This window comes from Macrobrachium rosenbergii, chromosome 4 (genome assembly GCF_040412425.1).
Source record: "Macrobrachium rosenbergii isolate ZJJX-2024 chromosome 4, ASM4041242v1, whole genome shotgun sequence".
Lineage (NCBI taxonomy): Eukaryota > Metazoa > Arthropoda > Malacostraca > Decapoda > Palaemonidae > Macrobrachium > Macrobrachium rosenbergii.
In genome coordinates, this window is record NC_089744.1 from 28,964,088 (window position 1) to 28,978,612 (window position 14,525).

A 14,525-nucleotide genomic window follows, 5' to 3' on the forward strand; every position below is an offset into this window, starting at 1 on the left:
TGACTAGCTTAGTCAGATACATATCTATCATAGATCTTTTAAAGGTGCTGGATTTCCTTATGAAAATCTTCTTTGATGCAAGGATCATGACTTTTGGATAACTATGCAATACAAAGGTGAAAATGTTTTAACATCATTACCAACATGCAAATCAATATTCAATACTTGTTTTGTCCTCTAGATGAACAAAATGCTATAGTTCCATGGTCTGAACTTTATAAAGCACATTACTTAAATATATAATTTAAAAGTGGACTTTATGTCATTGTTCCAAAAAACTTAATTCAACCACTCCAGTCTGGTACATATTCTGTTGTACAAATATACTTCACAGGTACTGTACCTGAGGGATGTTATAAAACTCGGGGGTAAAACCAAACTGCTTCCATACTTGATGATAATTGAAAATGATCTTCATTGCTGAATTTATATCTCCTGAAATTATAAATCTATTTTAAAGAAACAAGAACTGTAAAATGATAAGGTTAAATGAGCTAGTGTACATTAAAGCAACAAAAATTTGTGCAAAAGCCGAGGGTAATCACAGTAGTAATGTCCTTCCAAAATTACAGCATTCAAAATTTGCACCAAAATTTTCAGTAAAAAATTTTTTAAACTAAAAGTTGTAAGAGTTTTCAGGTAGTTTATTTACATTTCAAGACTGATATATTTCAAATAAAGTGAGTATGTACTGCATAAGTATAATTTTATACTATGCACTCTATATATATTAAAATTTCCCTGTACCCCTGCCACACAAAAGTAAATTACGAAAAGTGTCTGAGACAATGTAGTGCCTGTGCATTACCATACTGATAATACATGTATTTAATAAGTAGGATTTTACAGAAGAGAAAATGAGAATTATAATTATTACCAGTATTAAGTATTTTAATCAGACCACTCGGGCAAATTTATTTAGCTCTCACAAGGCTGAACTGAAATTAAAACATTAATTTAGGAAAATACAGTAAAGACAAAAATTCAGCATCCGAAATTTGCATCTGGGAATTATAAAAAATAAATAAAAAGAGAACCCTTTGAGTCCTGAAATACTGATGTACAGTTTTCGTATCAAATTCACAAAGTATACTTCACATAGAAAGAATAAGCTCAGCAATGAAGAAAGAGCAAAACAAATAGTACATAAATTAGAAAAGAACAGAATAACTTAAGACATCAATACCGCTTACATGAGCATAAGAGAGGAGGGGTCTTCTACCATATTTTCAGTGTACAACTAGACAAAATACCACTGAACCACTAAGTCTAATGCAACTTCAAAAGCCATTGTCATAGGCCATTCTTTGTAGTATACCCTGAACTGATTTCTAAGTCTTATAATTCATTAACAGGTTCACTTCCAGTATACACCAGTAAAAACACTGAATTTTTAAAACAAGTTTAAGTTTTAAAAAATCATCACAACACCAACATCATTCAGCTACATGACAAAGAAATTTCAGAACTTATCAGTATAGTTGTACTTCATCTATCATTATAATTATACTTTATTACCATAAATGCATATTTCATGTTCAAATATAGTTCCCAGATTCTTCCAGCATTTTTCTATGCTAACATAAAAATCCATAGAAGCTCAGTATTGCCTAGCTTTCTATATTTTTCACAAAAGTAAACAAACAAGAAATGTGAAAAAAATCTCACCTATCAGTGCCAGAACTCCAGGCCAATATGCTTCCAGGGACTGAAATACTGCCATCGTCACATGCCCTTTAGTCATTGTTGCCCATAAATACCAATCATCATGGCGTAAATATTTGTCGGCTGCAGCTCTTGCTTGCTTAAAAATAGCCATTAGCTCAGGTCTTTGAAGTAGGGTGGCTCCTTTCACAAGGTACTCAAAATATGAATCAATACCAGCACCTGGAAGAGAATAAAAGAATAAAATGTACTTGAATGATTATACTTAAAATTTTACTTTCTGAAGATAGGAAACAGTCAGTCATATGTATCACCAGAATTACTTTGGTTAACATTAGTAAAATGATTTCAATCAAATCCCTGGCAATTTCATGTAAGCTGGTAATTTCCCATGAATTCCTGAAACCTTTTATAATAGTAGACTTGCAACTGATTTTGAATGATGGCATGTTGTAAAAGTAATCTGCACTATTCTTTCACAAAATGTAAAACTACATTTTCTTGAAATGGTACTCAAAACTCACATAATCAAACCAAGGCTTTATACTTAAAAAGAAAGTTGAGAAACTAAGGTCTAACTCACTTTTAAAAGATTTCTCATCTCCTGGAAGAACAAGATCATCTTGGTATATTCATAGCTGGTCATCCTTTTCTATCAAGGTGGCAAGGTCTAATAAGGCAACAGACTGCATTTCACAGTAATACAGTAAACCCCCCGTATTCGCATTCTCATGATTCACGGACTCGCGTATTCGCGGATTTCTCTGTGGAACGTATCTACCCATTATTCACGGAAAATTCGCCCATTCGCGATATTTTTTACCGAGAAATATTCACTAATTACTGTATTTTCATATAATTTTCATGACTAAATGCACTTTTTGTGATAAAACTACTAAAATACTCAGGTATGAGCATTTTTAGAGGGTTTTTCTTGTGTTTAAACTATCAACATAGGCAGTTCTAAGTGTTTTTCGAGGGGTTTTAAGTATTCACGGATTTTAGCTATTCGCAGGGGGTTTACTGTATGTGTCATTGCAAAATACTGAAGAGCCATTTTGACTGATTTTCTTTTTGACAAGTTAATCAGTACTGAATGGTCTTCTTAACCCTACAGCCTGGGTTATACACCCAACTAACTCCTACCTAAGAACAATATAAAAAAAAAACCACAGATGTATGCTCATGATTTTCAAGTTAATTTTCAGTTTAATCTTTTTGTAATGAGTTCTGTAAGTCCCAGTACACCTTCAAGAGGAAATGGAGGTGCATTTCTAAGAAACAGGAATTCAGCAGCTTACCTATTCCAGAGTCCTGAGCTGTCCACCTCCCTGTAGTTACATCAATATGGTTGCCTAGTAAATTTATGGATGATCTGTGGTCCCAAACTGCATGCATTGCACGCATTGCTACCTGAAAATTTACGAGAGACATGAATTCTGACATAACAATTACCAGAAAAAAATATGGTACAAAATTTGGTGGATCCTTGTTAACACAAGCCATAAACTTGCTGCAGTTCTTAGCTTCTCCAAAGCCAGGAGAATAAGCCTGAAGACACTCACTGTACAAGCTGCCTCAGATTACAGTGCCCATATAGCATAAACATATGCATACATGAACAGCAATATAATTTCTTCATACAAAGCCATTACTTATTTTCCCATAATCAACTTATGACAGGTTGTGTCACAATGTATAATAAATAAAAAGAACTTGTAAATGTTAACAGACACAATTTTTCACTGTTCTTCCAGAGTATTTGTACACCTTTTGTTTGTTTATTGTTTATAAATTTATAACAGAGTAACAATTTATGCAGCATTTGTATTTCAGAAGTACTCTCACCCTTTCCTTGTGTCCTTACTTGTCTACTAACAATCCTAGATACCCTGGACTAGTAATAAGAGAAAACAGAAAAGAACCATAAAAAAACTGAAAAATTCATAATCTTATGCAATCCTTACTGCCCTGCCTGCCAACTTTTTTTAATTTGATTAAAAATTTATTTAATATAAAAAAAAAATTTCTAATGCCAAAGGACAAACTATTTTCCAAAAAAAAAAGTGAAAACTGTAACAGAAGACCAGATAAGACATGTTGAATAAGGTATATGGTTTGGGTTTCAACTGTAAATATGGTTCACTTAAAAAGTACCACTTAATATTAGGGGTTCCATAATGGTTTCTATCAACTGGAACAGTTATGCTGGGATCATTTAATCCTATTTGTTTTTACATTTTGGACAACCAAGAGAAGGGTTTCCAAGATGATCACTGGTCTGGTTAAACTAATTAAAAAGCAAACAATAACATAATAAAGGCTGTTAATTTTGCATTCTCTCCTTGTCTAAATCTAGACCAAGCAGAAAGCAAATATAAGTTCTGGGATCTATTACTGAAGATCGAAAGTTTATTAATGGGCAAAAGCATAACAAGGCAGTGGTACTGAAGCATTAAGTTTTAAATTTTCTCTCTTGCTGGTACAGTGCACTTACCTCTTCATAAACAGTATCTCCCGTGAGTCTTGACAATGTACCAAATTCTATGATGAAGGTACCGACACCAGCTGTGCAAGTTACAGGTGTTTCACCGTAGGGAACACCTTCTTTCAAGTTCACTGTACCATAAGGCATTCCTGCGAAAACAAAATTCCAATTACAGTGTAATTTATTTCTAATATGCTGGCATTGATACAACAAAAATTAAGAGAAAATACATTTTTGCAAACAAAACTAGTATTTATACAAATCTGTTAATCATAAAACAGCCTTTTAACTGTGGAATGCATCTAGGTGCACAATGCAAAATATTTTAAAGATAATTATTCCAACATGCCTGCTTAGCCAGCTCCTGAATCCTTGCAGATCCTCTACTTATTTCATTCTTTGGTGCCAAGTTCCTCCTAAAGAGAGAGGGGAGGGTAGGAGGCACTGAAGTTTTATGTGATCAATGGATCTGTATGAAAACTAGTTTTGCTGTGAAAATATAGTTTGTTAATAGCCTGCATCACCAATTAAGAGGAAGGACAGAGCAGCTGAGTTCAAGGAAGAAAGATATAGCTGCCAGAAGTCCAGTCCCAGGAAGTGATGAAAAGACTGCAAGAATAAAGCAAAAAAAAAAAGGCACTCCCAAGAGAACTCAGTTTACAATGAAAGAAACTCCAAGGAATGGGTCTGCTGTGGAAGAAGAACCCAAAGGAGGATCCATCCAACATAAGGTGTGTTAGAGGCACACCAGGAAATGCATGCCTCTGAAGTGCCAGATATCTGAGGAGTAAATTAGGGGGCTAAGGAAGGTGAGTGATTTAATCCCTTCCCAGTGAAAGTACATGGTCTGCCACAATGCTGGGACTCATCAGATGTAAATCCAATGACTTAAGAGTACCACTGACATCTCATCAATGGAATCTGGCAATGGGTTCTGACAATGCTAGAGAGCTCTGAAATGTACTTGTAGGCCAGAGACAAAGACAGACAGAGGTCCCCCCTCTTTCAGTTATATGATATAGAACTATTAGGATTATGAACCAACTTCATGACTGATGCACCTAATAGCTTCATGTAAAAGAATCTGCCCCTAAATTGGGCCAAGACATTACTTCAGATAAAAACCTGGGACTACACATCTGAGGTGAGAAAATTCAGTAGAGGGGGGACAGTACACCTTTGATAAGGGGCATTTATTTTATGTCACGAGTCATTATGTTTACCTCAAAAGGTGTTTCACATGGTTCTATATTTTTCTTATGTCATCTAGATTATGTTATGGAAGGTTTAAACACTTTTAAGGCAATATTCTGAGAATCAAAAGTCTGGGAATTCTGTTGTCTGTGAACACAGAAGATACACAGCAAGTGCAGTAGTTGACTGCACTGAACCCCTAGATCCTTGAGGAGCAGACACAGAACTATATGACTGCTCTTTCCTGTCTGTCAGACAAAAGACTAGTCTCTAGGATATTTAAAAACACAAATGTGGGTCATATGTGAGTGGTGGGTTATTGCTGTTCCTGCCAATGATGTATGCTAGTATATTCTCTGAAAGGTAATATGTAATAGGCATACAATAAACAGTAAAACATGTCTTCAGCATCAATGAGTTATGCTAGTATATTCTCTGAAAGGTAATATGTAATAGGCATACAATAAACAGTAAAACATGTCTTCAGCATAAATAAGAGAGATTATTACATATTTAAGCTGAGTGATTTAAAATCTCAACATTGCACAAGAAAAACAAAGTTTCACAATCTCAACATTGCACAAGAGAAAAAAGTTTCACAAACACATTAAAATAAGAAGCATAAACCATTCAGATAATATGACATACACAACTCTTTTTCTCATTAAATTCCATGACCTGGGTGAAGCTCCATATTTTCCCGATTTTATGAAAATGCAGATACACATAATCCAAAAAAACATTCAATTTCAAAGACTGGCTGATAATGAAGATGAAGAAAAGATGACAAGATATCAATACAAAAATTCATTACTAGCAAGCAAGACAATGGGCTCCTGTATTAAGTGTGGTCTCAGCCTTTTTTGTAACAACAGTTCTGCCCCTTTTAACTCAAAATTCAGTACTTGGTTTGTTAGCTTGACCCAGCAAAAGGTTTCAGTAAACATGCAGTAAGAGAACTGTATGTTATAGATAGTACTAAACTTACCAGTGGGGGTGTCAAAAGCTGGTAAAAGTCTATTTGCAACCTCTTTGGCCATTCTCAACAAAGGACCAGAGCAAGGCCATCCCTCTTCCAATTCAACCCCCATCCTGAAAAAGAAAAGCAACACCATTAGAACTGGACTAATATACATGATAAATGGGTTTGCAAAGTATGTCATTGTAGTAAAAAGTCCAACATTGTAATTCTGACTTACGGCTTTGCTAATGTGTTTGTTAGGCTGGTGGACCAACAAGGAGAAGACCACTTCCCCACCACGTATTCTAGTTTTCTCATTCTGGTCTTTGACACTTCCTACACTTCTTAATTTATTGTTTATCTTCCCATTTAATTTTTTTAATGTTGGAATATATCTTTAATAGGCCTATAATTACAGTATCAGTAAGCAAAGGGAGGGAAAGTACAACTTTTCAGGCTAGTCAGAAAGACGTTAATGCAATCACGTAGGTTTGTTCATAGAACTGAGTAAGTACAAGTACAAATGATGTGTTCTGATGCTGTGAGAAGACAAGTAATGTAGGCAAGACTCAAATTAGTCACCAAGTTAGGCAAAGGCCACTAGTATAATTTTTTTTAAATTGTGAGGGTCGAACCCCTAAATACAGTATACCTAAAAATAGAGGGTTTACTGTTTTTTCTCCATTACAATAATATTTGAATACTGGTAAGCATAAAGCTTCAAAATAATCTATATACTGTAGTGGGAAGGGCTATGAAGATTATAAAAGAAAAAAAAATCAAAGAGGATATTTTTTAATTTTCCAAAATATGCTCCCCAAAACTGGAATGCCTCCTTAGCCAGTGAATAAAAAGACAAGATTAATGCAAAAGGGTTTGAATGATTGATGATTCAAGACAATTCTGGTGAATATTAAGCCAAATATTTCTGGGAATGAGACTGCAGGTATTATTGATACACCAAACACAAGAAATGATTGGATTTTAGCACTTGAGGCAATAAAGATGTGGGACTCAAATAGATACTCAGCTAAGTGGAAAGGGGGTCTCTTCTTTCGGAATATGTCATAGAGTAAAGTGTTTTTTCCTCTGAGGTATCCATTCATGCAAGATCAATGGAAACTTAAAAACCTGATTCTAGCAATGCCTCCTATGGCAAGCAATAATAAATTAAGGAATAAAACTGGCAATAAATAATGTAGTCCATGCATTATTAGCAAAATATAAAGTTGTGTATTCTGAATATTGCAAACAATTCAAAGTAACAATACTGCACTACTTTGCTACCAAAGGAATTACATGCAGAACATTACTCTCAAATTTACAAGATTTTATAAGGAATGGAAGAGACATATAAGGAAAACTTACTTTCTTGACATAAGATGAGCACTCAAAAGGCCACCAACTATTCTGATATTGGTCTCAAACACAGAAACATTGATGTCAAGGTCAAAGTTGGCCTTTTCCAATAACAGTGCAGCTACTCGTTGGAATTCAGTCTTATTTCCCATTACAGCCAATGTGTCAAGAGCATCAATGAGTGTCAGAGAGTAACTGAAAATAATGGAATCATTATTATGGACTGGAAGACAATCTTCTTTTAGTTTTAAACATGTTGTTAATAAATATTACTTCAAAGTCTAAACTTAATTTGTAATATCTTTTTCCATCCTCCTAATATGACAAATTTTTTAGTAATTTGTATTTTTCCTAACATACAAACCTGAGGTCTTTACATAGGGGATTTACTTTCAGCGCAAGCTGGAGCCGGCCATTTAACTAAAAACATGGTGGATATTGGTAGCTGGCTACCTGTAGTAGGGGAGGAATCCCAGGCCATGCAGTTGGTATGCATTCACTTTATCTTTTGGCCCAGAAAGCAGAATGAGGGGGTGGCTAGAGGTGGGCCATTTATGTAAAGACCTCAGGTTTGTATGCTAGGAAAAATACAAATTACTTAAAAATTTGTCATTTGCTCCTACACGTATACAAAGCTTGAGTCTTTAGACAGGGGAGACTTACTTATTGGTGGGAAGATTCTGAGCAAATCTCTGAACTGACTGTAGTTCGCCTCACCTGGGGGTTCTTTAGACCCAAGCTTCTGATCTGTTGAACATTGTGATGATCAACTGGCAGACTTTTGGGCCTTTCGAATAAATGGACTGTAACGTCACTGATTCAAAGATAGGGTTGGATGAACCCATATTGTCAGGGACAATAAAGCTGAAGATAACCAATGGGGTCTGTTCATCGTCAGTTCCTCTCTTCCCTCGCTAGAGAAAGGGTAGGAAATGAATCTATTAATCCAAAAAGAGCTGGATTATAGTGGATTATAGACAGGATACTCAGTCATCTAGAACACCTGCATGTACGCCCAACCAGCACATGACAGCTTGCAAATTGTCCCTTAGAAGGGTACAAAAGAGAAGGTAGGAGCCCAGTCCCACACACAAAATGCAGCAATAATTTTCATACAAGAATCATTACTATTACCATTGTTATGGAACTGATTAGTTAACCAGGCAACTGAGTGCAGTAGGAACTACAATGAAAGAGATTTACAGTGGAGTATGAGAATACCAGTTAAACAATTGTGATGATCACTGTACACACACACACCAAGTGCTGAAGATTGTAGCTACAGAATTGAAACAGTGGGTGTTAAACAATACATGAAACTTTCCCTTGCTCACTAGAAGGAGCACTCTGTTTCATGTTGAAAGCTCACATTTTAACTGGTACATCCTCATTCTTTAGAGCAAAAATGGAGAAAATATTCTTATCTGTGAGGATGAGAAGTGTCTCAGAATGAAGAGAAGTTCCTTCAACAATACCCAGCACAGAAGATTGACTATTTCACCTGAATGAAATACATAAGGGATCATCCTTAAGTGGAACTGATGAACAAATTTTGGCTGTTTCTGGGGTCTTAATTATGTGACTAAAGCTTACTTCAGTATGCTGGATAACATAACCTTGGTGACCAGCACTCACAGAGGGAAGAGGAGAGGAAAGTCAAAAGCCTCTAAGTTGTATTACATGCTGCTATTTTCTGAAGAGGTGAGCAATACACTGGAAGCCTTCAAGTACACAACAGTCCCAAACAGGTCTGCTCCAGGAAAACCTACACCTTTAACAGTTCTCTAAATGTTTTGAGGTGAGATAACTGCTCTCTAGGAAAATAATTGTCCTTGTTAAAGAAACGTACACATCATCTCCCTCCATGACATAAATATCAGAAATAAACCTGATCTTTCTCTCCTCCAACCAGTGCAGAAGCCTCAGTTCCAACAAACAGGCACTCCAAATCGGTGCCCTCTTCATTTATCAAGTATGAAACCTTTTAGGAGTTGCCTGACATTTAAGATGACATGGTCACAACTACCCTTTCTGCTTGTCAAAGATATTCAAACAAATTTAACTACAAAGAGTTCCAGGCTGTTATACAGTGACTACCATACTTTTATGATAATGTACTTGATGATGTCATGTCCTCACTGCTGGCTCCCCAGCCTCCAGTTCATGCATATGTGTACCAAATTACAACTGGTGTTTGTGACATCTGAGGAGTTACTACTTGAAGGTTTCCCAATTCTTCCATGTGACACATTCCATTGCTATCATCATGAATAATTGGAAAGCCCATTAGGTTAAAAATGAGGCTGAAAGAAACTGGTCTTCCAAAGCATTCCCTATATATCTGCTAAGGATGAAACTCGGTGAAGATGAAAGAGCTTAGTGCAAATGAGGCACAGCTCTTTCCCTTGTTGATGAGGCATCAGTTATTGTTTACATACCAATTTGCTGGCTTACAAAGCTACTTTATGCTTAATCTTTCAACTTTTACTAAGCACAAGGGATAAGTGAGACACGATGTATAATTCATAAAAATACATATAAGAACTGCAATTGTCATCATCATATCCTTCAAAGATGATTGCAGGTGTTAGACACACACTAGAACAAAGGTCTTATGCTATGGGATGTGCCTAAAGAATGTACTACTGAGGATTTACTCTATCATAAATTAATGGTTTGTTTTGAAGTAAATCAATGATTAGGGTGCAAGATGCAAGAGCTACATCTTTGTCCACCAAGAACCACAGTACCATAATGTTTTCATCATCCACACACACACATCTGACATTAAAGTAAAATAAGATTCCCTCAATCACTTTAACATTATAAAATACAGAATATATTCCCATTTTCTCAAATGCTGCTCAACAAACAATAGTTTAATTTAAAATAGTAATTTTTCTCTGCTTATTATAAGGTATATGTAAAATATATTGTATTGTATTTTTGTATAAAAATAACTATTATGGTTAAGTTATGTACAAGTGTAATTCATTACTACCTGCCCCACGTATCATGACCATCACAAGTCAATGGTCGTAATTCATCATACGGATATGCATGTGTCATATAACCTTCATACGCGTGATAGAACATGGCACGCACATCTTCCCTGAAATTAAAGAAAATGAAAATTATGAATGCTTAGAAAACCAACTCAGTCGTATAACCTAGGCTAACCTATGATATACTCTAAATTGGTTCTACTGTGATGAACTTCTTCTCAATTTAATCCTTAGTTGGGATCACTGTTTTTAATGAGCCTCCTCCAGTTGAGTCTGTCTTGTGTCCTATTTTTTATTCCTTTACTTCTCACGTCTTCTTGAATGCAATCTCTCTATCAGCTTCAAGACCTTCCTTCTTTTTGTCCCTAGCACTTCCATTAACATGATCTGTCTGCCAGTACGTTGCTCATCATCTCTTGCAACATACTGCTCACCATCTCCTCCCTTCATCAGAAGCCCAAACCCTCTTAATCTTGACCCTGGCTTTTTTGACACTTCAGTGACTTGCTAACACCCTGATGTGTTCATTTCTTGTCCTATTGCTTCTCGTCACTCCATTCATCCATCTGAGCATCTTCATTTCCACCACATCTAACATTATCATACATTTTTTTCAGTGGTGCTGCTGAGAGAAATTATGTGAAAGAGAATAAAATGGAGGTGTCCAAGAAAGACTGACCAGCCATTCCAACAAGGTAGGCAATATACTTTACCTCTGATTGTTGTTGCTACTGGCTGGTCAGGGAGGATGTACTGTTAAAATGTAGCCCCATATGCACTCTTGGCCTAGTTTTTATGAAGGGTCAGGGTGGTCCTGGAGGATGAAGCCACTCATATTTATGTTCAAAAACTATCGAGTACTATTCTGAATTTTGCATTTTTTGAATTGTTGTAGAGTTTATTTCATATAGAAATATATATAAAGTAAAATGTTATTAATTGTCTCTTTACTGGCTATGGTGCTTCATTTCTTCCTTTATAAGGAACCCTCTTACATGCTACAAAATGCTTAGTTAATCATGTCTAGGCCCTCCAACACTGATGATAATGATATAGTAATTTAGCACCCACTCAGAATTTAATATCACCACCAGTCAATAATACTCAACATATCTCCAACACTAAAATCATTGCTTTGTTGTAAAACGAAGAATTATAAAAAATTTTCATGTTTGAAATACAGTATAGTTTCACTTAGGATATGCAAGGTTATGGTGATAAGTGAGCCTCATTTACTCATTTTGTTAATAAAATCCAAACAATCTCATGGTGTATTTCAAGCTCTTATTTTCCTAAGGCTATCCATACAAAATTTAGGTACTTGCAAAGAATGTATAGCATAAGTTGTTTTGAGGGGGTGTCTAGGGCACCCATGGCCTGGTAGGACCCAGCATCCTAGTTTAGTTTAGATTAGGGAAAGTTAGGGTAGCATGGATCCCTCTATGCCTTTCTATGATATATGGTGTCTAAGTTATGTTAGGTATGGTGAATTTCTCCCTAGGATCTGATGTCTTAAGTTGAATAAGTTAGGAAGCATTCTTGTGTTGAATTGCAGCACTCTAAATCAGATTAGGTTGGGGGAGTTGAGACTCATGAAGGACCCAGCTCCCTAGGTTAGGTTAGGATAGAATATATACCTGTAGCTTTAATTCCCTTACCCAGGATGCATCCTAACCTAACCTAACCAAGAATACTGGGTCATACCTGGCACTGGACTCCCTTGACCTGACCTTATCTAGTGCTGTATATTATAGGGTAATGCACCACTCAGACTCATTGACCAAACAAGAGAACAGTTTGGGATGAAAAGTAATCGGCTCACTTTTTTACCCCAGCACTGGCTTAGGTAGGCTATTGTTCTTAAGCATAAGTCATATGCATCAGACTGCTTATCTTTGACAGTGTTAATGCATTTCTGACCATTCCTGTTGCTCGAAGTGACTTGTTTTCATCTCAACCAAAAACCTGAGTTCCCCATTAGGTCCTCAAAATATTAGATATTTGCTCCACTATGCAGACAGATCATGACTTACTTTGCTCCCCTGGTTAGATAAGGACATGATGACCTAAGTAAAGTTAGTCTGGTTGGGTCGTATTTCAGTAAAACTGAAGACTACTACTACTGCACCCCTCTGGTTTGGTAACTATCAATTTATGTGCACAATGGGCTCCATGTTAGTACCATCCCCTTGGGATGGACGTAAAGCTATAAACAAAACTGTAAATATCACACACACATAAAAAAAAGACTGTAAATATCACACACAAACAAAAGGCATAAACAAGGAAAAAAACATGGTAGAGCATAAGTAAAAAGCAGTAAATATTAGGCTACAGTCACCAACTGGAGGTAACCAGGCTGTGGTAGTAGTCATCAGTTTTACCGGTATTTTTTCTGAAATGCTTACTATAAGTTAAGTGGTGGCCAAGGCAAGACCTCGTGACCCCTCCGTCAACAGTGGCTCCGCAAAGTGAACAAAAATACTCCGGATTACATCGACAGTAGATAGGCTAAGTAAGGCAACTGGAAAACGTTATAGGCCATGGTTTAAATCTAGCTCCTAAATGATGTTAATGCGCAGTTCATGTATAAAACTGAAATACGAAAAAGTTTCTTGGTTAGAAGATGATGAAATGAATTGAATGGGACTTGGTAACTTGGAACAGGAGTAGACCAACTTGTATATGCTAAGGCATAGACCAGGTTTAGGCTGTGCCATCATGGAGCTTCGTTTCAACACCCAACCTCTACTAACCTGAGATTGACTATTTCTCTTTCCGTTAATCCGCAACACGATGATATCAGGATAAACTGGACTATATGTACTAAATACTGGTTCCCTTTCCTGAGCAACATTTTCGTTTTCGTGACATGTCTGCTGCAGCAACTGTATTGTCAGTGACAGGACGTTGCCCTAAATACATTCGTACAAGTGACAGGTATCCGTACAAGAACCGTAAGAATATATGAATTAACCTAATATTGTTATTAGCTATGTAAGTCATTTGAAATTGTTAGTAAAAATATAATATATTAACTTTTATATGCTTAAATATTCATTAAATCCATGTTGTACATGCCTAGTGCATAACCCGGTTATAAATGATTTCATATTTGTAAACATAATACATTCATAAATGATGTAATTTTATTACAGATATTATTAAAGGCTACCTGAAAGTGAAAAGGAGTAAGAATAGCCCTCTTTAAAAATACCATAAACGGAATCTGTTAGGATTTTATATTTCTGTGAACATTGTCGTCAATCAGCATTTTAAATTTGCTTATGACTTCTGATTTGTGGCTGTCTGTGATTGGTAGTCTCTAAACTTTCTCCAGATTATGACTGTATTAATTTTGTACGGTGCTTTATTGATAGCCATGGTAACAGAAACAGGAAGCAATAAAGGAAATGATGGAGGAAATCAAAGATTCAACATTATTTCATCAGAAGTAAAAGGAGGTTTTTTTTTACGTCAGGACAAAGTTATTGAAGTAGGCCGAACGTTTTCTATATTCATACACACATTATTTATACTTTGATGCTCTGCCATCAATCCGGTAAATTAATTTGTTATGTTGATCCTGTTGTGGTTGAATATATTTTATCTCCGAAAATGTACGCCATTCTTACTTGTGACTGTCATTCCGTATGTTTTATCTCTTAAAATAGTGTACCGAGTCTATGCGTGGAGTTCAGAGTTCGTGAACTTTTATGTGAGAGAGGTGCGAAATAGAGCCGGAAGACAAGAACTGCTGGTTTATTGGTGTTGTTTCAGATTTAGCTGGCCTTGTGCCAGCACGGGTTCTTGCTCCTAGAGCAGCCCGTATGGTTTATTGATGTTGTTTTTG

The 14,525-nt window shown here is 36.0% G+C and overlaps 1 protein-coding gene across 1 annotated transcript in view; it reads right to left on the reverse strand.

The window, feature by feature from the left end:
* Positions 1 to 13,617, reverse strand: part of LOC136831513 (ER degradation-enhancing alpha-mannosidase-like protein 2) — a 30,958-nt gene extending 17,341 nt beyond the window's left edge. The window contains exons 1-8 of the mRNA XM_067092063.1: positions 13,429 to 13,617; positions 10,669 to 10,779; positions 7,677 to 7,862; positions 6,336 to 6,439; positions 4,163 to 4,302; positions 2,967 to 3,078; positions 1,669 to 1,887; positions 344 to 435 (exon numbers count right to left, since the gene is read on the reverse strand). Coding sequence (XP_066948164.1) covers positions 344 to 435; positions 1,669 to 1,887; positions 2,967 to 3,078; positions 4,163 to 4,302; positions 6,336 to 6,439; positions 7,677 to 7,862; positions 10,669 to 10,779; positions 13,429 to 13,529 — 1,065 coding nt within the window. The 5' untranslated portion in view covers positions 13,530 to 13,617. The remainder of the gene's footprint in view (positions 1 to 343; positions 436 to 1,668; positions 1,888 to 2,966; positions 3,079 to 4,162; positions 4,303 to 6,335; positions 6,440 to 7,676; positions 7,863 to 10,668; positions 10,780 to 13,428) is intronic.
* Positions 13,618 to 14,525: the final 908 nt, after the last annotated feature.